General features: G+C 36.3%; 1 protein-coding gene across 1 annotated transcript in view; it reads left to right on the top strand.

Moving 5' to 3' along the window:
• The window catches only part of LOC127525417 (cilia- and flagella-associated protein 46), a 75,868-nt gene extending 51,970 nt beyond the window's left edge, over positions 1 to 23,898 (top strand). Inside the window, exons 40-58 of the mRNA XM_051917951.1 lie at positions 782 to 970; positions 1,567 to 1,677; positions 2,072 to 2,251; positions 2,999 to 3,172; positions 5,049 to 5,146; positions 5,991 to 6,061; positions 6,772 to 6,887; positions 6,991 to 7,094; positions 7,289 to 7,371; positions 9,128 to 9,280; positions 13,674 to 13,753; positions 13,985 to 14,045; positions 14,198 to 14,242; positions 15,333 to 15,435; positions 15,561 to 15,673; positions 20,338 to 20,395; positions 22,412 to 22,548; positions 23,330 to 23,431; positions 23,546 to 23,898. Of these exons, the coding sequence (XP_051773911.1) occupies positions 782 to 970; positions 1,567 to 1,677; positions 2,072 to 2,251; positions 2,999 to 3,172; positions 5,049 to 5,146; positions 5,991 to 6,061; positions 6,772 to 6,887; positions 6,991 to 7,094; positions 7,289 to 7,371; positions 9,128 to 9,280; positions 13,674 to 13,753; positions 13,985 to 14,045; positions 14,198 to 14,242; positions 15,333 to 15,435; positions 15,561 to 15,673; positions 20,338 to 20,395; positions 22,412 to 22,548; positions 23,330 to 23,431; positions 23,546 to 23,670 (2,103 nt within the window). The 3' untranslated portion in view covers positions 23,671 to 23,898. The remainder of the gene's footprint in view (positions 1 to 781; positions 971 to 1,566; positions 1,678 to 2,071; positions 2,252 to 2,998; positions 3,173 to 5,048; positions 5,147 to 5,990; positions 6,062 to 6,771; positions 6,888 to 6,990; positions 7,095 to 7,288; positions 7,372 to 9,127; positions 9,281 to 13,673; positions 13,754 to 13,984; positions 14,046 to 14,197; positions 14,243 to 15,332; positions 15,436 to 15,560; positions 15,674 to 20,337; positions 20,396 to 22,411; positions 22,549 to 23,329; positions 23,432 to 23,545) is intronic.
• The last annotated feature ends 3,983 nt before the right edge of the window (positions 23,899 to 27,881 follow it).

Genomic DNA, 27,881 nt, shown 5'->3' with positions numbered 1-27,881 from the left:
GTGGACAAACAAGCTTATATTGCATACACCACTGTAACATGTATAGCTGTACTACACCTTTTTGTCACACAATGAAAAGCATACAAAAATAGTTACTAAAAAGTGCATCTAGTACAACATTAGGATTAAGCATTTGGGTAATTGGCATTATTAAGATGAAATTAAACATGAATTGTTGGATCCTTAAAACCACCAATAGTGGGTTAGCTTTGAGTTTGTTTCAATATGATATTTAGCAGAAAGAAGAGAAGCATGTTTGTGTTTGCTGTTTCTCACGTCTCTGCAGACTGTGTGTGTGTGTGTGTGTGTGTGTGTGTGTGTCTCCAGTCGATTCTGCAGTCGGTCAGACACAGATAAGATGTTTAATCTATCAATCAAGTAACTCTCACTCGCTCACGTTACATCTCGATTGAATTTTTTCATTAAATGATATTTCTCTATCAGGCCTTAAACTCTTGCACTGGCCCAAAAACAGCCTCACTCCAGACAGTAGCTGCTTAAATTGCCTTACAAATGTACTTTACAATTTCCACCTTTTTTGCACAATCCAAAAAAAAAAAATCTTTATCATAGTGGCCCTAAAACAGGCTTCATAGACTTTATGTAAACAATTTATCAATGTTTTTTTTATTATTATTATTATTATTGGATAAATTATGACCCAGAAGTGACAGTTTATGTGAGATTCACCCAGATGTCCTCTTCTGTGTTGATTGTAGTATCAGCGTTAGTGTGACATGGAGCCGTGTGTGTGTGTGTGTGTGTGTGTGTCTTTCCTCAGGACTGGTCTGGTGTGGGACGTTCTCTGGCTCAGGTGGTTCTGACGCACCTCACAGCTGTTAGTTCCCTCTCACTGGACTGTGTGGAGACTAGGGCTCGTTCCCTCGGCATGCTGGGAAGGTGCCTGAGAATATTAGCCCAGCAGAGAGACCCATTGTACCCGTCCACACTGTGGGACGAGCCCATCACGGTACAGTACAGACACACTGACTGCTTTATGATGGCCTTTTAAATGTCATGGAAATTCCTGAATTTTTTAAATTACTACTCTGCAATATTTTATATGCATTTTAAATGCATATGTGGAAAAATGAAAATGATCCCATGATTACTCATCCCCAAGCCATCCTAGGTGTATATGACTATCTTCTTTCAGATGAACACAATCTGAGATATATTTAAAAATATCCTTGCTCTTCCAAGCTTTCCAGGCAATAATGACAAATGACTAGAAGGTCAAGAAACAGTCATGGAACATTGATGGGAACCTTGTCAGTTATTTGTCATAATGATAAAAAAATACTTTGAAAATGACAGTCTCAGACCCAGCAGCATCATTATATACTTACATAGTGTGGTTAAGATGGTTTGGAAAGAAAATAAGCATTTATTTAAGTCACAGTATAGATTTTCTTTCTTTTCCACCTGTTTAAACTCTATTAAGCATCATTATATTCTGCGTTTGGGTCTAATTTGCCTCGGCACCAATAATTCACCCTCTTGAAGACACTTTTCTCCAGACTGCCATTGATTCACATGGACTCAATATCACCGTTGTGCCACCAGGACGAGGACAGGGCCGAGAGAGAGGAAAATGAGGATGATAATGAAGACGAACATGTAAAGATGACTGAAACTGAGAAGAAACGATATGCAGGCAAAAGTGCGGAGCTACAGGTACATGCACACACACACATATTCACACACACACATTTATCTTAATGAGGGCAGGCCATATACTTTATACACATTAACTAGCATAGATTCAGTGTACTTAAGTTAATGATGATGATGACTACAGAGTGAAAAACCCTTAAGCTAAGATTTTTCAGCTAACTTTAGTTATAAAATACAACTTTTTGCATTTTTAGAAACCAAAACGATATTCTTCGGTCTATTTATGAACCACTTAATGCTTTGAGGATATCCAGAAAAAGAGGATTTGTCAGATTGACATCTGAGGATATTTTTCAGCAGTTCTGTCTGTAAAGAAGAAGTGAAAACTTTGCAAGCATCTTTTCTGTGTGTCTCATATGTGAACGTGTGTGTGAATGATTGTGTGTGTTGTCAGAGCGAGCGGAGGGCAGCGCAGCTGCTGTTTGCTCAGGCCTGTGAAACTCTCAGTCAGTCTGTGAGTCTGAGTCTTCAGCACGACCTTCCTCATCTGCTTCCTCGCGTCTGCTCAGATCTGCTGGAGTGTCACGGCCAGTTTGACCTCGGCTCCTCTGGACAGTACCTCGCCCTGCTGCAGGTGTCTGCGTTCGACTGTTAATAATTCACTCATAAATGAAGTTTTGTTATCATTTACTCGATCTCATGGCATTCAAACACATGTGACTTTCTATCTTTGTTCAAACACAAGAAATCAGGGTAACACTTTAGTTTAGAGTCCAATTCTCACTATTAACTAGTTGCTTATTAGCATGCATATTACTAGGATATTGGCTGTTTATTAGTACTTATAAAGCACATATTAATGCCTTATTCTGCATGACCATATTCTTCATCCCTTAATCCAATACCTAAACTTAACAACTACCTTACTAACTATTAATAAGCAGTAATTAGGAATTTATTGAGGCAAAAGTCATAGCTAATAGTGAGAATTGAACCCTAAACTAAAGTGAGACCGAAATCAGATTTTTAGCAGAATGTTCAAGCTGCTCTTTTCCATATAATGTCAAAAAGGCTGACATTTTACAATGTTCTATTGGTTAACATTAGTTAACTATATAAGTTAACAATTATATACTGGATACAACTTTCAGTAAAATGTAAACCTGGCCATCTACTTAGATATGTGCATTAAATATAAATCGTAACCTACACAAACAATATATAAATTTGACACAATGTCTTGACATGAAAAGCTTGACATGATTTCAGAGCTGCAGTTTGTACTTTCATTTGTGGGTGAACTGTGAGTGCTTTAGTCTTTGTGCGACCTGCATGTATACATGTGATGCTCATATATTTATGTGCTGTGGTCTGATCTCAGAGCGGTGTGTGCTGTGCTGAGATGCGCTCCGTCCTGCACGCAATCTGCTCTGGCGTCAGTGAGTCTCAGGTGTGTGCGCTGGTAAACCTGCGGGAGAAGTTGCTCTCTTCACAGGGTCACAGACCCGACGGCACGCTGACAGCAGTGAGTCGAGAGCTCGCCCGTCTCTCTAAGGTACTTCGCTGACAGCCTGATAATGATAGTGCACTGCAAACCCCCTTAGACCGTATTCTGCCAGTCACAGTAGATATTCCCTTCACTTTCTATTCCTATGCATGAGAACAGGCCTAGCATAGTATGCATGTCATTTTGTGCATATGCATGTCATATTTGGCTATGTAGTAAAGTTCAAGATTGCAATGAAAAAAACGGCAGCTGTGGTTGCCAGAATTTTACTGTAAACAATAGCAACATTTTAAGTTTTACAGATTGAACTTTCTTAGGCAAGTACACTGTAAGTACTGTAAAATAAAGTGCAACCGAAAAACATTAAATGTGAGCTGTCACATGCATAGAGCAGAATTCTGGAATGTCAATTTAAATTTTTTCTCTGTATATTATTAGATGACTTGTTCTTTTTCACATTAACAGTGTTTTATTTAAGGATTAGTTCACTTCAGAATTCAAATTTCCTGATAATTTACTCACCCCCATGTCATCCAAGATGTTTATGTCTTTCTTTTATCAGTCGAAAAAAAAATTAAGGTTTTTGAGAAAAACATTCCAGGATTTTTCTCCATATAGTGGACTTCAATAGGGTTCAACGGGTTGAAAATTGCTGTTTCAGTGCAGCTTCAGAGGGCTCTACACGATCCCAGACGAGGAATAAGGGTCTTATCTAGCAAAACGATCGGTCATTTTCAAAAAAATAAAAATGATATACTTTTTAACCACAAATGCTCATCTTGCGCTCTGTCTAATGCTCTGTGATGCGCCACGCATTACGTAATCATGTTAGAAAGGTCACGCGTGATGTAGGCGGAAGTACCGAGCAAGTGTTTACAAACTGAATGTGAAAAAACTAAGTCTTTACAAAAAAAAGGTAAAACAACGATGTCGGACGATTTTGAAGTTGGAGGAGAAAATGTTTTTCGCCTTACCACAGTACTTCCACCTACCTCACGCGTGACCTTTCCAACGTAATGCGTGGCGCATCGCAGAACAGTCAAGATGAGCATTTGTGGTTAAAAAGTATATAATTTTTTATTTTTTAGAAAATGACCGATTGTTTCACTCTTATTAGACTCTTATTCCTCGTCTGGGATCGTGTAGAGCTCTTTGAAGCTGCACTGAAACTGACATTTGGACCTTCAACCCGTTGAACCCCAGTGAAGTCCACTATATGGAGAAAAATCCTGGAATGCTTTCCTCAAAAACCTTCATTTCTTTTCAACTGAAGAAAGACAGACATAAACATCTTGGATGACATGGGGGTGAGTAAATTATCAGGAAATTTTAATTCTGAAGTGAAACTAATCCTTTAAATTTTCCATTACATCTATTACATTTTTTCACTGTATATTGTAAGGAAAATTACTGTCTTTTACTGTTAATATTGTGATCATTTTTTACCAGACCATGCGAAAACATGTCTGAGCGAAATATCAAAGATTTAAAAGAATTAAACATGGAAGAAACTCTCATTTTGGTGGTTTTGCATTAATAAAAGTTGACTAAGTTTAATTAAAACGAGAATCTCATTTATTATTATTTATTTCAGGTTCTGCAATATTTACTCATGCTTATAAGTCTAGTATTTTGGTCCTTCATAGTCCTTCAGACTGCTCATATTCATTTACATTCTTTTAGCCGATGACTTTACTTACAAGTGATGAAACTCATTAAATCACAAGCGATTCATCGCTGAGAAACGTTCCGACTAGAACAGAGATGAAGTGAGAAAAAGAATCCTTTGAGTTTAGACCAAATGGTTCATGAGCCACTGATGTGCAGCAGTTTTAGTTCTGCTTTAAATAGAGCAGCTCTTGAGGGACTTCAGCGTCTAGACAGGATCAGGATTCATGCGTCATGTGTCTCCTCACACTTCCAGGCCTTCAGCCACTTGACCATAAACCCAGACCACCTGAGAATTCTGGGAGAAATGCCACCCAACTTCAAGATCCTGCTACTCCAGCACTCAGAGGACAGGTGGGAGGGATTCTATTCTATTATGGAAATGATTTTTATGCTTTTGACAGATGCTTTACAAATTGTTTCAAAGAAGCTTCAATCAATGATGCAGACTTCATCAAATATGAAAAATAAAGCAGCTCTATAGAAGACAATAGTGTCACATTGCATTCTTGTTCATGCATTCCCTGGGAATCAAACTCATGACCTTGGCGTTGCTAGTGCCATGCTCTACATTCTATTCTGTTTTATACTATACTTTATTCTATTCTCATCTGTTGTATTTTATTTTATTCTATTCTGTTTTATTCTGTTACATTTTATACTGCTCTGTTCTCCATTTCTCTTTTCTATTCTGTTTTATGCTATTGCATTTTACGCTGTTCTGTTCTTGATTATTCCTTTATTCTTTACCACTAAATCTCATTCTGTCAGCTCCATCTGTGCCACACACACACACACACACACACACACACGCGCGTCTGGTTTACTATCTTTGTAGGGACTCTCCATAGGCGTAATGGTTTTTATACTGTACAAACTGTATATTCTATCCCCTTACACTAACCCTACTCCTAAACCTACCCATCACAGAAACCTTTCTGCATTTCAACATTTTCAAAAAAACTCATTCTATATGATTTATAAGCATGTTTCCCCATGAGTCTGTGCGCATTCAGGTTGAAGTCCCCACCGGGATAGAAAAACATGTACACACTTCTCTCACAGACACACATACACACTCTCTCTCTCTCTCTCTCTCTCTCTCTCTCTCTCTCTCTCTCTCTCTCTCACTCTCACTCACTCACACACAGAGGAGCCGCTGCTGTGTGTAACTCATGTCTGTTCTGTTATTGTGTAGTTCTGTGTTGTACGGCGGGTTCTATGAGAAGGTTAAAGCTGCAGAGACTCAGAAAGGAAAGAGTGTGACAGGTAACCGACTCACCTTTATTTTGAATCTCCTTTTTTTCTAACCCTATCTCATGAAAACAGGTCCAGGTCACATTTCTCCCCAAAGTAATAATAGTAATAATAATATGGTAATACTTTATTTTACAGTGTCCCTGTTACACATCTTACATGTACTTACTATAGTAATAACAGTAAAATATGCAGAATTACAAGCAATTGACACTAAACTAAACCCTAACCCTAAGCCTAGTTATATAGTAAGTTCATGTTGTTAAATAATATTACTCAGTACTTATTTGTATAATTGCACTATAACAAGAAACATTTCTGATTATTAGCAATGTTAAAAACAGTTGTGCTGCTTCATGTTTTTTAGAATTCTCTGATGCATGGAAAGTTCAAAAGAACAGCATTTATTTGAAATAGAAAACCTTTGTGACATTATAAATGTACTGTCACTTTTGATCAGTTTAATGCACCCTTGCTAAATAAAAGTATTAATTTCTTTAAAAAAATCTTCTGACCCCAAACTTTTGAATGGTAGTGTGTGTATATATATATATATATATATATATATATATATATATATATATATATACACACACACACACACACACAACCATTCAAAAGTTTGGGGTCAGAAGATTTTTGGTTGTGGTTATTGGTTGTGAGTTTTATTACAGTTTTATTACAGTGTTTTTGTAAGTTTGATTGTGTGTCTGTTTCTGTAGGTGGTCTGATCTGCTCTAAAGTGGTCAAGGCCTCCATTCAGCGATCATCTCTACTGCAGCTCCACAAACACCTGCAAGAGTTCAAACATCTGAACGCACACACATGCCGCACGCATGTAAGACAGTTAACAGCACATGCTTTAATCAGGAAATAAAATATATTAAAAAAAAAAAAAAAAACAATAAATCAAAATGTTCTATTTTACTCCCTTTATAAAGGAAGGGAAGGATAGAAAGCTGGACGATCATTTCAAAGCACTGCTTGAGGAAATGGAGAACTACCTGCATCCTGTTCTCTCACAGTTTGACTTTTCATGCTTTAGGTACCAAAACATGCAAACATAATCTCATGAATCTGGGGGAGAGAAAATCATATTTCACAAGTGTTTATATTGGTTATAGAGTTATTGCACCTATAAATGGGCCTTCTGTTCATTTCTGTTGCACCATTTTTAACGCCCTGTGTGAACTATGATGCCCTCATCTGTCTCTCATTTCCTCTTCTGTCTTATCACAGTGTTCGTTCTCCGTCCATCTCCACTGTCACTTCAGCCCGAGCCAAAGACAAGGAAGACAAAACTACTGATAAACCTCTGCCGGGTACGACCACCCTACAAACACCCTGGACAGACAAAACACGACTAGAATTATTATTATTATTATTATTATTAAATTTTATTTAACATGGACATCACAGTTACATTGGACAAACCATATGCACTTGCTTAAGTGTTAAGTTATTTTCAACACCAGTCCACGGGAGGTTTTTTCAGAGAGCAAAAAAAACCACTAACAATGCTAATAATAATAAATAATAGTAACAATGTTAACAATAAAAGTAAAATAATAACAGTACTAATAAAGAAAAATGAAAAAGAAAAAAATACCATAAAATTAAAAAAAAAAAAAAAATACAATATATTCAGAATTATTTACATACATAAGCTGTAGAGCAAAGGCAACATAATCAGACAATATCGCAATAGTAATTGGGTATAAAGGACTATTCATGTAAGCACTGTTGTTTGGTTTTTAACCATTGTTTAAGTCTCTGTTAAAAGCATTGCCATTGGTCTCTAGTTTTAAATTAGTAGGTAAAGCATTCCAGAGTTTTGGCCCCTTTGCCAAGAATGGAGATTAGTACAAAACAAATGGTGTTTTAACTGCTTTCAGCATTGATAATAATCAGAAATGTTTCTTGAGCAGCAAATCAGCATATTAGAATGATTTCTGAAGGATCATGTGACACTGAAGACTGGAGTAATGATGCTGAAAATTCAGATTTGATCACAGGAATAAATTACATTTTTCTATGTATTCAAATAGAAAACATCTGTTTTAAATTCTAAATGCAGCTTTGGTGAGCAGAAGAGACTTCTTTCAAAAACATTACAGACAACAAACTTTTGACTTGTAAAGGAACTGGATTTTACATTCATCTCTAACTTCTATCTTTTCTGCCATATATTTAGTTGCAGTTACTAACGCTGTCGGAAAATGTTTCTCTGCTTTTCAAGAGAGCCTATCGGCACGAGTTTGTATTGATATGCGCACATAAGAAGATGTTTGATATGGAGATCAAACATGACATTTGATGTGCTTTAAGGGCTGAAATATTGATCAGATTTCCAGGCCCGCATCTGAGATCAAGCCCATCTTTAACATGTCTGCTGGAAAATATGCACCAAGAGAAAAATCCACAAGTGCTAATGTAAAGCTCAACACACAGAAGCAAACTTAACCATCATCTTATGCATAATTTATAGAATTTTATTTAAAGAGGAGCTATTCTGCTTTTCTCCATGTTTATCTGTCTTTAGTGTGTAATGTTGCTGTTTGAGCATGAAAAAGGTTTCCAAAGAAGGAGTTATTCTCTATATCAGTGTCACTGTTTCTGAACTCCCTGAAACGCCTCCATTGTAGTCTTGAGTTTTCTTCCAGGAACGAACATGTCACAATATTCCTCATTTAAATAATTCATACGCAGAATAAAGGGGCGGAGCCTGGTTGAGTTAGTTAATAGTGTGTTGAAACTGGCGGTTATGATAAGAGGCGGGACATTTCACAAACACGCTTGAAGTGCTTGACCAATCCCAACACACTGCTCCAGCCGACCAATCAGAGCACACTGCTTTTCAGAAGGCGGGGCTTCATAGAGACAGGAACTAAACAGAGTGTTACTGACAGACTGGGAAAAGAGGAGCTGCAACAATGGAGAATATGAGGAAAATAATGAACATTCAAGCATCTCAACCTGTTCTAGTAGAGCCCAAAAACAACATCAAGACTTTGAAAAGGGCATAATGGGTCCTCTTTAAAATAAAAAGTGCTGAACGTCTGTATGTGTGTTCTCCAGATCCTGGTGAGTCTGTGGTGATTCTCGCTGACCGGATGTTGTTGGAGTTTCCATTAGAAGCGTTGAGTGTCCTACAGGCGGATGGCATCAGCTCCGTATCTCGAGACTTCTCTCTGCAGGTTCTTCATGCACGTCTACAGACGGATGATGCAGGTGAGTTTGTACTATACACCATCCATCTCTTCTGATGTTTCCACAGAAGTATGAAGCAGCACAACTGTTTTCAGCATTGATAATAATCAGAAAGGTTCCTTGAGCCGCAAATCATCTTATTAGGATGATTTCTGAAGGATCATGTGACACTGAAGACTGGAGTAATGATGCTTTGATCACAGGAATAAATTACATTTTACTATATATATTTACATAGAAAACAGCTATTTTAAATTGTAATAATATTACTGGAATCCACAGATTCCATCTAGGCCTGTTAATGACAAATCATGCAGCGAAAAATCAATCAAACGTTCTGCAATAAAACTCTATATTCATGTCAGGATGCAGTTAATCAGAATATATTTGACATTTATTTTGATTAAATCTTGCTTGCTCTAATTAGTAAATGCATAAAAGCGTGTAGTGATGAAGCAGAGGTACCACACATGTAGTTTATCACATTCACAAAGTGACGCAGAATGACTCTTTTTGTCTTCATTTTTCATTGAGTTTTAGCATTTCAAACCGTACAAGCTTCTTTTTGTCAAATGTTTTGCTAGAATAGTGTGTTTGTGCTGCTTGCTGGGAATACAGTCCATCACGAAATACAAACATCTCATCTGTGGGGTGTTTCTGAATACAGTAGTGTACAACTGCAGAACAATCAGAAGTAAACATCCTGAACTGACCTTCAGATGTTCCAGGGAATTGAGTGAATAAGTGTTTAGTTTGCACTGTAAAACATGCTGCTTTTTCCTAGTATCACCAGAGAGATTTCAGCATCCTCACCGGAGCATCTTCATATTCTCCTGTCTCAGTTTATACAGTTCACTTCTGCACATGACTGTCTGCTGAACAGTTTTAATAAGTTTGTAAGTCCCTGAATGCAGTAAAGATGAAGAAGTAAAGATGAAGCTGCTCTGGGTGACGAGAACCAGAAGGAAATCGAAATACATCCAGAGGTATTTCTGTCAGAGCTTTAATCAGTTTTACCCCTAATAAAAACCACATGCTAATAGGACTTTTCTAATAGGAAATGCTCTGTTAGGATTTACAACCTCGTAATCTCTTTAAAATTCAAATGTGCCATTGCATTTGGGACATGTTTTAAATTTTTATTTGCGTAATTAATTTATTCATTTTGAACTCGTGCTTGGCTTCTGCGTGTAAATCGTCAAATTAAAAACTAAACACCCCAACACTTGAAGGCTTTCCTGAGCGCTCTTACGCGTCGAGGGCTGACATTTCCATATGCCGCTTACTGGATTAAGGGAAAAGGAAGGTTTAGGGCTGTGAGATGTAACGGAAAAACTGTTTGTTTTTCTCTCTAACTGGCAAACCAAAGTTTAAGTATGCTGAAATACACTTTCAGACACGCTTATCAATTTCTGAATGTCACTGTGTTAGATGAAACGTCATAGCAACCAACTCTAACACACTTTACAAACTAAACATTTGATAAAGCTAAGTTTGTTTGCCATGCTAAAATCAATAAATCAATAGTTGTAGTGTTGAGCTTGTGTTTGTTTGTGGTTAATGGGTGATGTTGGTAATTAAAGTGGATCTGTTATGCCCTTTCACAAAGTCTTGATGTTGTTTTTGGGCTCTTCTAGAATGTTTTCATGCTTGAATGTTCATTATTTTCCTCATATTCTCCATTTTTGCAGCTCCTCTCTTCCCAGTCTGTCAGTAACGCTCTGTTTAGTTCCTGTCTCGATGAAGCCCCTCTTTTTAAAACGCACAATGTGCTCTGATTGGTCGGCTGGATCAGTGTGTTGTGATTGGTCAAGCGCTTCGAGCGTGTTTGGAAAATGTCCCGCATCTTACCATAACCGCCAGTTTCAACACACTATTAACTAACTCAACCAGGCCCCGCCCCTTTAATCTGCGTATGCCTTGGGCGAGAATTATTTAAATGAGGAATATTGTGACGTGATATACAAAGACTACGGAGGCATTTCAGGGAGTTCAGAAACAGTTCGCACTGATTTAGAGAATAACTCCCCCTGGAGGGACTTTGGAAACCTAGGTCAGATAAGGGAAATTGAAGGGAAGATATGAGGGAAATATCGTTTTATATCTCTATTCTACCTGTTGTTCTTGATATTGTGATATTTCCTTTTAGAGCACTGGAAATCCAGATTTAGTCATCTGGAAAAGTTTGTATCTGGAGCAGGGTGATTCAATCCAATGTTGCTTTGAAAAACCAGTACAATTGTAAAATGGATTACCTGATCCTGGATAGCAAAATATGGAATTATATTTCTGATCCATATGAAACTTTTTGACATGGCTGATTCAAACACATTGAGACTTCAAACATGTTAAAGAAGAGAAAAGATCCTGCAGCGTTCAGGGCAGAGATGAGACTGTTCCGCTCAACGTGATCGATTTGCCTCATGGGACACATTTATCTTTTGCTTCACTGTCTGACAGGCAAACAACACACTCAGAACATCACAGAACCTTTCAGAGCTGTTCAGCTGACAATATCGTCACACACTTATCACACATCTCTCACATTTACAATGTCCAAACTGGAAATCGGGCTGAAAATAACCACACAAATGTAATAATTAGGCCACGGCCTAACAAGTAGGTCCTCATATATGGGGCAGCGGGAGCCTCGTGGGTTGAGAAATGGGCCGAGACAAACAAGGTCGGATTCGATCCCAAGTGACGGCTGTTCCAGCTCGGTGCCTTTGGCAAGGTGATTTTACTCCAGTTCATTGTATGGGTCTTAAATTGCGCTTACGGTTACAGTGTCGTGAAAGTCTGGTGTCACTGAAACAGAACAGTGTCCTCTGTTTGCTTGAATATGATGCTCGGTCTCTGCCATTTGTGTTTATATTTTTTATTTATATTGTTCTAGATTTTTTTTTTTTGCCACAAACCTCAAAAGAGTGTCATTGTTTCACCCGTTTCACACTCTGGAAATTTTTATACAGTACGTATAATTTGAATAGCGGAGAGGATTTTAATATTTCATAGAGCTGTTAACTTCAACCTTTAGCATTTATCTTTTTCTTTGAATAATTGTTTCACACTTCTTCGGACCTCAGCACTAAAATGCCATATGCAAATGATTGCAGTAGTGTTTTTTTCAGTCTGTGCCGCTCCGGTCTTGTTTCAGAGTCTATAATATTGGTCCACATACACTTTAGTGTGTTCAAGCTCATAAGAAAGTGTACAGACACATTATCATGTAGGACAGTCATTAGCATAATTTGAACATTCATATTTTAGCATTATGTCAGGAAGATGTAGAGCCAAGCAGTGCTTACTAAAGGAGCTATTTGTTATTTTACACCATATTGTGCGTAATACACTGAATAAATTACAGCACACAATGAAGAAATTCAACATTATACTAAACCTATTTGTGTGCTGATAGCAAAGTTTATTTTCCTCATTATTTATAACTGGCACAAGCACAGTGTGTGTTTCAAACACTGTTTTTCTTGTCCTTTTATGTGCTTACAACAAGTTTTAACTGATATGTGCATTATATTCACCATCATCAGGGGCCAGTTATTGTTTATTTTTTATCTTTTCATTCATCATCTGTCACTGTAGTCTATGGCAGCTTTGGTCTAGAAACTATAATTTTTCCTTCAGATTTCTTGCCTTATTCATTGAATATTCACTCATCATATTTGCTCCATTGATGAAAATTGTTCAAATTATCACCAGCCTGATTATTGCATCCTTGCGACAGCGACACCTACTGGTCATAAAATTAAAAACAGTTGTGCTGCTTCATAAAAAGATTTTAAAGCATGTTGTTAAAAAAAATGCCACCTACTGCTCAAAAGTTTTTAAAAAGAATTAAATATGAAGCTACTTATAACTCTTTTGCTGAATTTCATTTTTTGGGTCATGTTTTTGGGTCGTGTTTAATACAATGTACAGGATGTCACTGATGATTTTGATGCTATAATTTGTTTCAGAAGTTTTCAAGCAAATGACTAGGTACATTTAGATCTGATTTTCTCATTTCCTGATTGCATGTTTCACTTTAATACGCACTGATTAAAACGATCAAGCAATAAGATGGACATGCACCCTGTTATTATTTGAATCATTTTGAGTAAACTGTTTACAAGTCCGAGTTTCCCTACAATAATGAGTAGGATGAAAGAAAGTCACATTTTAATGTGATTGTGTTTATTCAGCGTAATCTGTTTATGTGACTTTTGCTGGAGGCAGATGAATGTCTCCGTTGCATTAAATTCACATTATTGAAGTACACAGTCATTGATATTAAATGTCACTGGCCTTTGCGAGTTGCTGTAAGAGCTGAAGTTTGGCACCACACTTGTTTTTACACGCCGCATGCGCCAGTCAGACACTCATTTCCTGTTTTAATAATCTTTCTCGTTGGTGACAGTTGAAAGTGACAATAAAAAGGAGGCCAAAGGTGGCAGAGGAGTCAAGGGAAGAGGCGATCAAAGCCGAGGCATCAAAGTGGTGAGTCTCCTAAATGAGTCTGGCGGCCGCTGATAGAGATGCAATATTGCTTTAGCAGCCTTCACGTTTAGATGTTTCGTTTTTTCCATCCTTCCCTTTTAACCGGCCTCTCTCGGTCAATTATATAATGAGAACGCTGCCCTTCGTTCTCGTTGCTCTTCTTCAGTTCCTTCTCCTAAGTTCACATAAAGTAAAGTGACCTTTAAGGATGTACAGAGCTTTCTTCCACAGGTGCCGGTCAATCGCGTCCTGCCGCCGCACACCATCCCAGTGGACACACACAAGTTCAGATGTATCCTTCACTTTAAAATACCTTAATTTTCCATCTCACAAGCGTCTGTGATGTGTGTGAAATGTCAGAGCGATCATTCCCCGCTGGATCTAGTTTCAGCTTTTTTATTGTAAAATAGTTTATAGAAATATATTCTTAACACAGGCTCAAAGATGTAGTTGATGCCCAGGAGGAGGAGGAGGATGGAAACCAGGCTGGTGAGTGGAATTAGTTTCAAAAAGCAATTTGAAGCCATCACGAAACATTTTACTACTGTAATGTGACACATTTCTGAGTGAAAGCGGGTGTTTAATGAAAAAGCATTACACTTTTATGAAGACAAAAGATGCATTGATGAATTGTTCACAATGAAACCTATGATTTTAATACTTTTATTCATCAAGGGTGTATTAAATTGATCAAAAGTGACAGTATAAAGACATTTATAATGTTACAAAAGATTCTGTTTCAAATAAATGCTGTTCTTTTGAACTTTCTGTTCATCAAAGAATCCTGAGGAAAAAAAATGTATCACGAAATGTTTCTTGAGCAGCAAATCAGTATATTAGAATGATTTCTGAAGGATCATATGACACTAAAGACTGGAGTAATGATGCTGAAAATTCAGCTTTGGTCACAGGAATAAATTACATTTTACTATATATTCACATAGAAAACAGCTATTTTAAATTGTAATAATATTTTACAATTTTTACTGTATTTTTGATCAAATAAATGCAGCGTTGGTGAGCAGAGGAGACTCTTTCTAAAAAAAAAAAAAAACATTTAGAAAATCTGTCCAACTCCAAATTTTTGAAGGATAGTGTATTAAGAAAGCAAATAGAATCATGTTGACTTTAATTTCTGCTCTTCAGGGACCCGTTGCATAAACTCTAATTTCAAACTGTCATACTAGTCATAACTTTTTTAACTCAGCTGCATCAAACCTTAGATTTGAGAGTGAAAAGAAATGTTTTTCATATCGTTTTTAAGACACAGTTTTAACATAATGGTTGTGTTTATGCAACTGGTCCATTTATTTGCATAAACATGTTTCTGAAAGTCTTCTGAAGTCATAGAAATAACTTTTTCAAAGCTCTCAAACCTCATTCATGCTTTACAGACGTGTTCTGTCGGTCACTGTTTTGATTTTATTGTATGGAAAAAAGTAGCTTTTTCACAAAGTTTGTTCACAAAATCTCTGTGCTCCACGGAAGAAAGTCATAGAGGTTTGGATTGGAGTGAGGGTGAATAAATGAGTTGAATGTTATGGCGAACTAACCCTTTAATCTCCCCTGGTTTATTGAGATTGGAGCAGCCCAGCAGAAAGCATGAGAAAGACCCTCGACACGTACGCATCGCAATTTACACCTCTGTGGGAAGGGTTGATCGGCGACGAGCGCCAGCGCAGGTCTGAACTCTCCCGCACACACCTGATTCAGCTGGCAGTGAAGCGTTCAGCCCATGAAACACATATTTTTAGAATCTGACTTTTATCTTGAGTATTAATGTGTGAAAATACCGTTGCTCCCTCAGTCTTGCAGATCTCGAGCAGCTGCTGATGTCCTGTAGCGCTTTCATCTACTCTGGCATGAAGAACTTCTTCTCCTGCTTTCCACCAGCCAAGATGGCCACCCTCAACCTGTCCGGTATCATTAATATACTATTACAGTGTTTGCTAATATTTTGAAGTAGAATTTATTCATATTATTTGTTTTCATTTTAACTTTAGTGCAAGTAATGATATTTTTTATGGTTTTAGTTTTGGTTAACGATAATAACCCTGTCCGGTACTCAAAAACACACTCACTGTGAACTCCAGAACTTCAGTCAGTTTTGGTTCAGGGTTTAGCACAGAATAACCTTCAACCCTCTGGTGGCCTTCAGTCATTTTAGAAATCTAATGGGAATGGTAGGAAACTTGGTGACTCTTGTGACGCTTGCTATATGAACACACAAAAAATTGTTGACGTCATTATGACCGCTATAGGAAATTAATGTAAAATACAAAAATACAGAGCATTTTTTTGGGGTACAAATTGCAATCTACAAATCAGCCATGATAAAATAGTCTTTTCTAAATGTCTAAATATATATCCAAAATGCAAAACCTAATAAAAGTAAGTAGTTATGTCTGACAATACTCTTATAAGCAACTAGGGAATACACAGCCCTATCCATCCACCCACCCATTCACATATCCATCCATCCATCCACTCACCCATTCACCCACCCATCCATCCATCCATCCATCCATCCATCCATTCACCCAGAATGGAAAGGTTAAGCAATGAGAACGGTTTGGCCCAATGGTGGAAAAGTGTCTTTTGACCCTTTCAGCTCATACACATCATAGTCAGATTAGCATACTAACATACTACTCTTTCTGTTCTGCAGTATACAGTATGTATACTGTGAATCATATGTGGATTTTGTCGTATAAATCAGAGCACACTGAATGCAGTACCATATCCCTCAATGCAATGCAAGTGACTTGACATCAATTGCAGTGCTTTTTTTCGGTTAGCAGGCTGTTAAAATGAGTGCTTCTGAAACACATATTTGGTTCATGAATTAAGTGAGCGCCCACTTTTTGTAGTGCCAAACATAGCAGACAAAGAAAGTTAGTGGGAGACAGAGTGATGAAAAGATATTCATGATTGGAAGCTCCCCGCCGTGATCTCGTCTGCCGCTTTACGTTTCCTTTTATTTAACATCCTCTTTGTTGGGATGACCTGTACATGCAGAATCGTTTTACAACAATAAATACTTGATTTCTTATTGATATTTCTCTGATCAGTGCGGCTGTACATGTTCGCTGATGCTTTGAAGATCTCTGTTCTGGTTTGAGCTGAAAAAAACTCAGTCTTTCACCTGCCTCCACTTTCTAATAACGTTTTCAGAGTCTTTTATGTTTTCAGATTTGGCTAAAATATAGATATAGATAAAGATAAAGATATTTTTGTTTTGTTTTCCAGCACAAATATCTACACATTCTTAATTCAAGATACATTTACTGGAGAAGCAAAATGACTGAAGATATTAAGTGCTGTTTAAAGGTGGACTCAGTAACAAACGTCTAACCAATCAGCATAAGGGGGGAGCGTATGACGGTCGAGGAGAGAGAACAAGCAAAATGGAGATTTGAAAATGAGAAAAAAAAAACTGCAGAACGAGAGATGGGACACAATTCAAAGTAATATCACTGCAGTGAAGGTTTATGACTGGGCAAGCGCTTTTGTGAGCTCAAACTTAAAACAAAAACAAATAAACTTTTTTTCCCCCTTTAAGTTTATTTTTCTGACCCCATTGGCAGATATTTGTTCTTGTTTTAAGCATAAACTCACTTCATTTTGATATATTGTTTATTAAACAAGACTTAATTTCTTCAGTCATTTTGCTTCTCCAGTAAATGTATCTTGATTTAAGAATGTTCAGATATTTGTACTGCCAGAAAACTTTTTTCCACACCAGAAAACCAAGGTGATTCCCTCATGGGAGTATGAAGTACGTCAATCTGTCCATTTCAGACTAAATCACACGCTCATTATCACATGTGTGATTGTGTTTTATATGTCCATCAGTGACCGATTGTGTGTTTTATTGGCATGTGAGTTTCATCATTTACATCTGTCCATTCATCATGTTTTCCATCAATAATCACCATCCATACATCATGATCCTTCCATCCATGTGTTCTTGTTCCTGCTCAGGTGTCGTATGATGTACAGTAGTTGTTCGATGCTCTGATCGGGTTTGTTTGGTCTCATTAGAACTGAATGTAAATTTACAATGAGGTTGCCAACAGTGCTAATGATGATGGTGTTTTATGAATATTCATGATGCAATTCTTGAAAATAGGCTTGTCTTACATGCTCTAAATCCTTGTTCGGCACATTTGAGCCATTTTTAAACTCTTCACCCTCTGCATGGATTCTGTAAATCTACATTATGCTTTTTAATTTTTTACAATTTCTTCTTAAAGGGTTAGTTCACGCAAAAATGAAAATTATTCCATGATTTACTCACCTTCAAGCCATCCTGGGTGTTGAGATCATTTAAAAATATTCTGGCTTTTCATAGAATTATCTATCATAAAAGTAATCCATTTGGCTCCAGGCGGTTAATAAAGGCCTTCTGAAGCGAAGTGATGGGTTTTTGTAAGAAAAATATCCATATTTAAAATGTTATTAACTATAATAACCAGCTTCCTGCAGACGGCTGTACGCACTGATTTGCAGCGGAAGACCCGACGCATGACATATTGACGAACGCGGAATCGCAGAGGATAGAGCAAAACAATACATCGGTCACAAATTAGAAGTGTAAAACGAGAAATTTTAAAGAGAAATATAAGAGAAGAGGAGCTTGAGTTTGTTCCCCAGCCCTATTTGTTTGAACCGTGAGAGGCGTCTATGCTTAGATACGATACTCCTACATCCTGCGTCGCATCAGGGGTTACTCTTGTGGCGCAAGTCGACTCGCGCAGTATGCGTACAGTCGTCCGCTGGAAGCTAGATATTTGAATTTATAAAGTTTTAAATATGAAAAGGTTTCTTACAAAAACCAATTGCTTCACTTCAAAAGGCCTTCATTAACCCCCTGGAACCGTATGGATTATTTTTATGATTATTTTATTTTTATCATTTTTATTTTTGGGGGGGCTTTTTTTGGGGGGGGGGCCAATTCATTCCCATTATAAACTTTGATTTTGTTCGTCTGAAAGAAGATAGTCATATACACCTAGGATGGCTTGAGGGTGAGTAAATCATGGGATAATTTTCATTTTTGGGTGAACTATCCCTTTAAGCATCCAAAGTGAAACTGATCATAATAAGTGACTGACTGAATCTTATACTCTGAATGTTCACAGAATGTTCACAATTTGGTCTGTTCTAGTTACACTAATGCTTTTCTATGCTTCATGTGAGGAACACTATAATACTATAATACTCATTTTAACAATGTGGTTTTTAAACCTGGAAAAGTCATGGAAATTAATAAAAACACCATGAGCATTTTTATGAAGAGTACACATTTGTCTAGTTTTGCCAAGCTCTAAAATATTCTATCTAGTAGAAATTGTAAGAAAATATTTTTTATCTTTAAGGCCTGTTCAGACTAGTGACGATAACTATAAAACCCTGGGGCACAATTGAACGCACAGCCTTGGAAAGTATACTTAATTTGACTCTTATGCGTACACAGGCGTTCGATGCATGTGCAATTTTGAGGCATCTCTCTGCCTGAGTTACAACCCATGTAAACATCTTTGTATTCTTTCATGCTAGAGTTGTACAAATGAGGGTACTTTCTAATCTCTCATCTATGTAGGCCTCCATTGTCGCTGTAGCTTCCGGTCTGTTGTGTTTATGCAGGTTTTCTTTGACTACCTTGTGAATCGACGCCCCCAGGGTATGGTTGCCACCTTGTGGATAAACTAATTACTGCAAAAAAATTAAATGCGCAAGTGCGACCTGCGCGTACAAGTACACAAGGTTACAAAAATCCGGCGGTGCGCGTACAGTACGCACATACTCTTCTGATGACGAAATTCACGTCACGTGCACTGTACGCTGACCCTCACATGTGCGTAAAAAGTGAGCTATACTTTGGGCTTAACGATAAAGATATAGTTCTAAAAATCGTTCTAAATATAAAAGAATAGCAGAGTCCACACTTCAACTATAACGATAATGACAGAGGAAAGATGTCATTGGAATCACTTTCAGAACAATTTTTTTCCAGCTGATGAACGTTAAAACAGTGACGGCCAATCAGAATCCATCCTGCTTTAAATAGCTTAAGCATTTAAAGAGACAGACAACAAAACTTCAGCCATATTGATATCTAACAATATCATCTGCTTGTGTGGATGATAATATATATAGATATCCGTAGATAAACTGAGATCAGAATGAGTTTCTACACATGATAAATCAACATCTGTAACTTTGAGACGCCTCAGAGCTCTATGAAAGTGTTTATACAGACCGCTTTCTGAGTCCAGATCGCACAGATCACTGGGACGAACAGCAGGACTCCGTAGGGAACGGATTCACCCGCCGGTTTAATCCACTCAGTACACAACAGACGGCCGCAGAACTCAATAATCAAACTGTTTTCTTCATTATACACAAATGAATGTTTCTAGCAGAAAGCATAAGAGCCGTTGATGTCAGTATTCAGTGTATAGCACAGCTTACGGTGGCTTTCAGACTCCCTGATATTACTGTTAAACCACAGCTGGTGTTGATTTGTCACACTCTAATGCTCTTATAACATTGTTTTCTCTGTGTTGGATTTTCCACAGGATGTCAGGTGGTCTTTCTTTTTGACTGCGGTCAGAACAGAGTCAGTGTCCAGAAGAGGTGAAACATACAAACACTAAATAAAAAGTCAAATTGCTTTATTAGCGTGACATACTTCTGTGTGTATTAATAGTCTTAATAGTTTTCATGATAGTGCTACATTACAGAATTTATACTGTACAGTCATTTACTAATCACCAGGATGCATTTCATGGATTTTTGCCTTTAAAACAGACTCTTGAAGAAAGAGGTTTATTCTGTTTGATTTATTGATTTGTTCTTTATTGATCTCTTGAGGGTAATGAAGACCACCAGTTTAAAATGATTCTCTTTTGCCTTTTCTAATGTAATGACAAATTTGTCATTGCAAATGGTGTTATCAGTAGAGATCAGTGTTAGATCATTGAGACACTAATACACTTTAAAAAAAAATAGCTGAAAACAAATAAAACAAACAAACAAATCACACAGTAAAACAAATTTACACACAGTAAAATATCGTTTTCCATTGAAACAGTAATATACCATAAAACAATGCATTCTGGGTAATAATATTTACCCAGAAAGTATACTTTCTCGAAATCGACAAATAATATTACCCAGAATGCATTGTAATATACAGAATGCACTGTAATATACAGAAGTTAATATACCGTAAAAACAGTGCATTCTGGGTAATATTTGTTGTTTTCAAGAAAGTAGCATATTGGTTACATTCTCGAAAATGACAAATAATATTACCCAGAATGCAATGTTTTTACGGTATATTACTGTTTCAATGGAAAACGGTATTTTGCTGCGTAAATTTGTTTCATTTTTTACAGCTATTTTTTAGTGTATAGTTTTTATGAATATTTTGAATTAAATTTTTCCTTTTTCATTTAAATTTCCTTTAATTCATTCGCAGTTTTAGTAATTCTGTTGGTTTTGTCATGGTTTTTTTTGTTTGTTTGTTTAAAATATGTCCATATAGAACATATTTTGAACATTTTGAGTTAGTTTTTATTTTTATATTTTCCATTTTTATTTAAATTTTAAAGTTTTAAAAAATTTTTTTTTTTTTGTCATTTTTATTTTATTTCAATTTTTTTTAAATATGTCCATATAGGACATATTTTGAAAATTTTAAATTAGTATTTATTTTTATATTTTCTACTTTAATTTAAATTCTAGTGATTAGAAATTGTGTTTGTTTTTGTCATTTTTAGTTTTAGTTTGTTTAAAATGTTTATATAGAACATATTTTGAATTAGATTTTTATATTTTAAGTCTTAGAAATTGTGTTTTGTGTTATTGTCATTTTTATTTATTTATTTTTTTTGTCTATATAGTTTTTATTTCAGTTTTAATTTGTTATTTTAGTCAATCAATTAAATTAAATGAAAATGTGAAATACTAAAATGTATGTTTTATTTTATTTCAGTTAATGTTTATTTTATTTCAAGTTTTTATGGTTTTAGTTTTAGTATATTAACCCTGATAGGGATTAATCATATGTGCGTCCGGGCGTCATTCAAGGACAGATTAATGTTTTCAGATGGCAAGAGATGTGACGGACGCATATATCTGCAAAGGGTTTATTTTTGTTAACTGATAGTAGTACATTAGCATTTCAGTACATAGCATAGATGAGCTCAGAGATAATAGGCATGAAGCTAAAGACACAAAACGCCAATTCTGATTTGATTTACTTCAGTGGCATCAGTTCACCTAAAGCCAAAGTAAGGCACATTCAGATGATGTCATGCAGTCTAAGAATATCATGTGACAATATAAATTCAATCAAGTGTTGAACGACAGAAGAGGGGCCTAGAAATAGTGCAGAATCTATTTCTTAGAGTTGATGTTTTTTTAATGCAAATTTGTTTTCCAGGTTTAAATGAAAAAAAAATCCCATATTTTAAATGTTCTCAAACTTTTGCGTACATGTGACACTGTATAGTATGTTAATGTGCTGAAAATATTGCAGAACTGCTGTGAGGCAGGATGATGAAAACACTTCTGATCCTGATTTATCTGCATCTCTTGACTTTATGATTCTAATTCATAATTTTTAATAATCTCTTCACTCTTCAGACAGTCCGTGCAAGCTTTAGACAGTCCGGTCGGGTCGGCGTATCTGTTGACTCTCAGCGGGGTTCATTCCGTCCTGCTCAACCAGTGGCACAGTAGTGCCGCAGCCAACGCGCAAAACATGCGCTCGCTCATGGACAGTGAGTCAATCACACATTTACAGTCATGACTTCAGCAGATTTCAGAAAAACATTTGATTAGTTCATGCATTTTCTGGGAATTGAACCCACAAGCTTCAGGAATGTCCTTCACTAACACTGAAAAAAAATCTAAAGTAGGATTTACTATTTAAACATAACAATTTTCACAGAAATTTGTTTTTGATATGCAAAGAAAATGGCAAGTAACACATTGCATTAAACATGAAATTTTGAAGTAGAAAGACTGAAATAGTATTTTCGGAGGCGCTTAAAAACATTTACTTAAAGCCTCTATATATAATGCATTATAAAAGATTTTAATGCATTAATTATGCATTCTTATAATGCATTGTATGATCTCATGAATAATTGTAACCAGAGTTATAAACATTATACTACTTATATATTCATTGTCACACCTTTAGAAAGTATAATGCATTAAAACGCATGACAAACAACTAATTTCAAATGTGACAAGGAATCTACAAATATTATAATCCATTTTACTTTGTTTACAATTATTGATGAAAAGATGCATTATAACATAGATTATGAATATCTTTATAATTATATTAAGAATATATATTAATTATATAATTATATTATACATAAAGGCTTTAAGTAATGTGTTACTGTATTTTTTTTTTTTTTTATGTACTCCTATCTTTGATTTACAGCTTCAAAAAATCATTTTTGAGTTATATTACACACTTTCAGACATGTGATGCTTGTTCAAGAGCACTTTTGATACCAATTTCATGTGTGTGTTTCTCAACTTCAGATCTTCTGAAAACAGGACTGACTTCAGGACGGGCTGCTCATGTTTTACGGACACACAAATCAGAAAGTACAGAAGTCAGCGGAAAATCGTCCAGCCCGACAGGTGGTGTTTGTTTGATTTCTTTATTTCTGCTGTGTGCACACATTTGAGTGTTTGTTTATGCAACCAAATAGCCAAAGTGATGAAGGTCTGTTGTCTCTTTTTCTCTCATCACAGTGGATGAGAGTTCAGCTGTAAATGTGGACGACGTTTCATCTGAAGACGCCCGGAGAAAAACACCTCCGAGCTCTTCCGCTTTCAACTTTGTTATTTATGGACTTCCTAATTTAGTGGTTACATGAACAGCTGGAGATGTTTGTGATTTAACCTCAGCAAAACACTCTGAAATAACACCCACTTATGTTATGATTTTGTCTACTTCTCTTTTGTTGTTCAGAGTAAAAAGCCAGTTAGGTACGTGTTAACATCAGACATGTTCCCTGATCAACATCTGTTGATGTTCTGTTGATGTTTTTCTGTAAAACAAATATTGATAATCCCAAACCCTTCAGTAATAAATGATGAAATTCAAGTGCAACCTTGGGTTTGACTTTTTCCTCTGATAAACTACATACACTCTTAAAAATAAAGGTTTCACAAGGTTTTGCATTGATGCTACAGAACAACCATTTTTGGTTCCCTAAAGAATCTTTCAGTGATCAGTTCTTAAAAGAACATCTGAATAATTTAAATAATAAGAACCTTTTTTCTACTATAAAGAACTGTTTGGGCAATTGATTCCATGGATTTTAACGGTTCTTCATGGAACCATCGAGGCCAAAAAAGCAGCTTTATTTTTCAGAGTGTATTCGTACACACTCCTGTCTTTGGGTCGGAAGCAGTTTTGTGTTCTCTGTGTGTTCTCTCTCTTATCTCATATCTATGCAACACCCTGTTATGTCATGGAGACCAGATGCAGAAACACTTTGGAAGGACGTGGCAAAGAATGTCTCTCTGAGGAAGACTAAGAAAAAAAAGGATTCTGGACAAAGAAAAAGACTTTACATCATGAATGAGTCTAAACACCAAACAGATCTGCACGTCAGATAAAAGTAAGTGTTGAGTTTCAGAACACATATTCCATATTCCAGAAAACCCTAAATCATCCGGCTAAATAAATATAATTCAAACTATTCTGAGTTTCTGAATAATGAGTTTATCATTCCAGCGCAATAAGAATATTATCCATAATCCAGTAAATCACAGTTTGTCGTTAATTCTGATTGACTGTTAATCACAGAGCTCTTGATTGGTTCACAAATTTATCATGCAAAAAAAAAAAAATCCTGTTCTCAGTTTAATTTTCATTCATTTTTAAGAACAACAAAATTTTTTAGACATTAGTAACACAAAATGAACTGGATTATAGTGTGTATGTGCTTTATTAAAAAAAGGGATTTCCAAAAGAAACATCAGTTAACAGAGAGGATCAAGATGATAAAGAAGGTGTGTGTGTGTGTTAAAGTGGTCATATAATTAGAATATCATCAAAAAGTTGATTTATTTCACTAATTCCATTCAAAAAGTGAAACTTGTATATTATATTCATTCATTACACACAGACTGATATATTTCAAATGTTTATTTCTTTTAATTTTGATGATTATAACTGACAACTAAGGAAAATCCCAAATTCAGTATCTCAGAAAATTAGAATATTGTGAAAAGGTTCAATATTGAAGACACCTGGTGCCACACTCTAATCAGCTAATTAACTCAAAACACCTGCAAAGGCCTTTAAATGGTCTCTCAGTCTAGTTCTGTAGGCTACACAATCATGGGGAAGACTGCTGACTTGACAGTTGTCCAAAAGACGACCATTGACACCTTGCACAAGGAGGGCAAGACACAAAAGGTCATTGCAAAAGAGGCTGGCTGTTCACAGAGCTCTGTGTCCAAGCACATTAATAGAGAGGCGAAGGGAAGGAAAAGATGTGGTAGAAAAAAGTGTACAAGCAATAGGGATAACCGCACCCTGGAGAGGATTGTGAAACAAAACCCATTCAAAAATGTGGGGGAGATTCACAAAGAGTGGACTGCAGCTGGAGTCAGTGCTTCAAGAACCACTACGTACAGACGTATGCAAGACATGGGTTTCAGCTGTCGTGTCAAGCCACTCTTGAACAACAGACAGCGTCAGAAGCGTCTCGCCTGGGCTAAAGACAAAAAGGACTGGACTGCTGCTGAGTGGTCCAAAGTTATGTTCTCTGATGAAAGTAAATTTTGCATTTCCTTTGGAAATCAGGGTCCCAGAGTCTGGAGGAAGAGAGGAGAGGCACACAATCCACGTTGCTTGAGGTCCAGTCTAAAGTTTCCACAGTCAGTGATGGTTTGGGGTGCCATGTCATCTGCTGGTGTTGGTCCACTGTGTTTTCTGAGGTCCAAGGTCAACGCAGCCGTATACCAGGAAGTTTTAGAGCACTTCATGCTTCCTGCTGCTGACCAACTTTATGGAGATGCAGATTTCATTTTCCAACAGGACTTGGCACCTGCACACAGTGCCAAAGCTACCAGTACCTGGTTTAAGGACCATGGTATCCCTGTTCTTAATTGGCCAGCAAACTCGCCTGACCTTAACCCCATAGAAAATCTATGGGGTATTGTGAAGAGGAAGATGCGATATGCCAGACCCAACAATGCAGAAGAGCTGAAGGCCACTATCAGAGCAACCTGGGCTCTTATAACACCTGAGCAGTGCCACAGACTGATCGACTCCATGCCACGCCGCATTGCTGCAGTAATTCAGGCAAAAGGAGCCCCAACTAAGCATTGAGTGCTGTACATGCTCATACTTTTCATGTTCATACTTTTCAGTTGGCCAAGATTTCTAAAAATCCTTTCTTTGTATTGGTCTTAAGTAATATTCTAATTTTCTGAGATACTGAATTTGGGATTTTCCTTAGTTGTCAGTTATAATCATCAAAATTAAAAGAAATAAACATTTGAAATATATCAGTCTGTGTGTAATGAATGAATATAATATACAAGTTTCACTTTTTGAATGGAATTAGTGAAATAAATCAACTTTTTGATGATATTCTAATTATATGACCAGCACCTGTGTGTATATATATATATATATATATATATATATATATATATACACACAGTACCATGTTTTTGAAAGAAGTCTTGTCTGCTCATGAATGCTACATTTATTTGATCAAAACTACTGTAGAAATAGTGAAATATTATTACAATTTAAAACAGTTGTTTTCCATGTGAATATATAGTAAACTGTAATTTATTCTTGTGATCAAAACTGAATTTTCAGCATCATTACTCCAGTCTTCAGTGTCACGTGATCCTTCAGAAATCATTCTAATATGCTGATTTGCTGCTCAAGAAACATTTCTGATTATTATCAATGTTGAAAACAGTTGTGCTGCTTCATGTTCATTGACAGCCATCAGATGTGTTTATTTCTCTGTCTAGAATCATGAATTTAGATCAACAGGTAGAATATTTGATTATTTTACCTTGTAAGCCTGTTTGTTGGCAACTTGAGTTGTGCTTACTCATGTTCACTAAATTTTCTCCCTGTTTACCCATGATGACTGACACTTTCCGTCATGTTTATGGACACTCACCACTTCAACCTCGTTCTCAACATGCCATACAGCCACTGATCTGACAATAAAGCACAAATCTCTGGCATGTGGAGGACAGCAGCTAAAATGAATGACTGTAGAGCTGCAGTCATATAACAAACTGTTCATCGTTAAACAGGGAGCTACTGTAGTCGTGTGCATTTAATGGCTTTGTTTGGAGGTTTTTGCGATTGGCTACTGCAGAGTAACATTATTCTGGATCCTCCTCACCAGAATGCATTAAATGAACAGGCTACGTGGGAAAAACAGGAGTGCTCTTAAACATCAGCGACTCAAATCATATTAACGGAGTCACTGTTGAAGTCACTCCTGTCAGGCATTATGAGTTAACAGTGCATGTTGATTAAACCGTGATTCAAGAGCGATTCGCTTTAGTCTCTTGTCCATTTCAAAAATGCATTGATGTACAGAATAATTACTAAATATCAAAGCCAGAACCAGTGATACTTCAGTATCATACTAGATACTATTATAGTTATTACATTTTGAATTATTTTTTAACATCATTTTGAATTAGTTTTTATATTATTTTATATTTATTTTTTAATTAAAATAGTTAATAATAGTTTTAATTAATTTTTATTTCAGTTTTAGTTATTTTAGAACATCAAGCTGAAATAAAGTAAGTGTTGTTGTTTTTTAGCAACTTTTTTTTTTTTTTTTAATGGTTTGAGTTTTGTTTTAGTTTCCGTTAGCTAACCCTGGTCAGTTCATGTTTATTATTTAGATGTTTATTAGTTAATTGCACTCATTTTTAATTAGCAGAACACGACTGATCAAAGTTAATCATGATGCATATGCAGTCTGTGTTAGTACATCGCTCACATTCATTCAAAATAAACCTGCTGTTTTCTACTAATTTGTTCTTAGATGTTTGGATTTCCGTTCCTAGAAATGTGAAA

Source organism: Ctenopharyngodon idella, chromosome 13 (genome assembly GCF_019924925.1).
Source record: "Ctenopharyngodon idella isolate HZGC_01 chromosome 13, HZGC01, whole genome shotgun sequence".
Taxonomy (NCBI): Eukaryota; Metazoa; Chordata; class Actinopteri; order Cypriniformes; family Xenocyprididae; genus Ctenopharyngodon; species Ctenopharyngodon idella.
The sequence above is the reverse complement of the archived record's forward strand: the minus strand, read 5'-3'. Positions and strand labels throughout refer to the sequence as shown.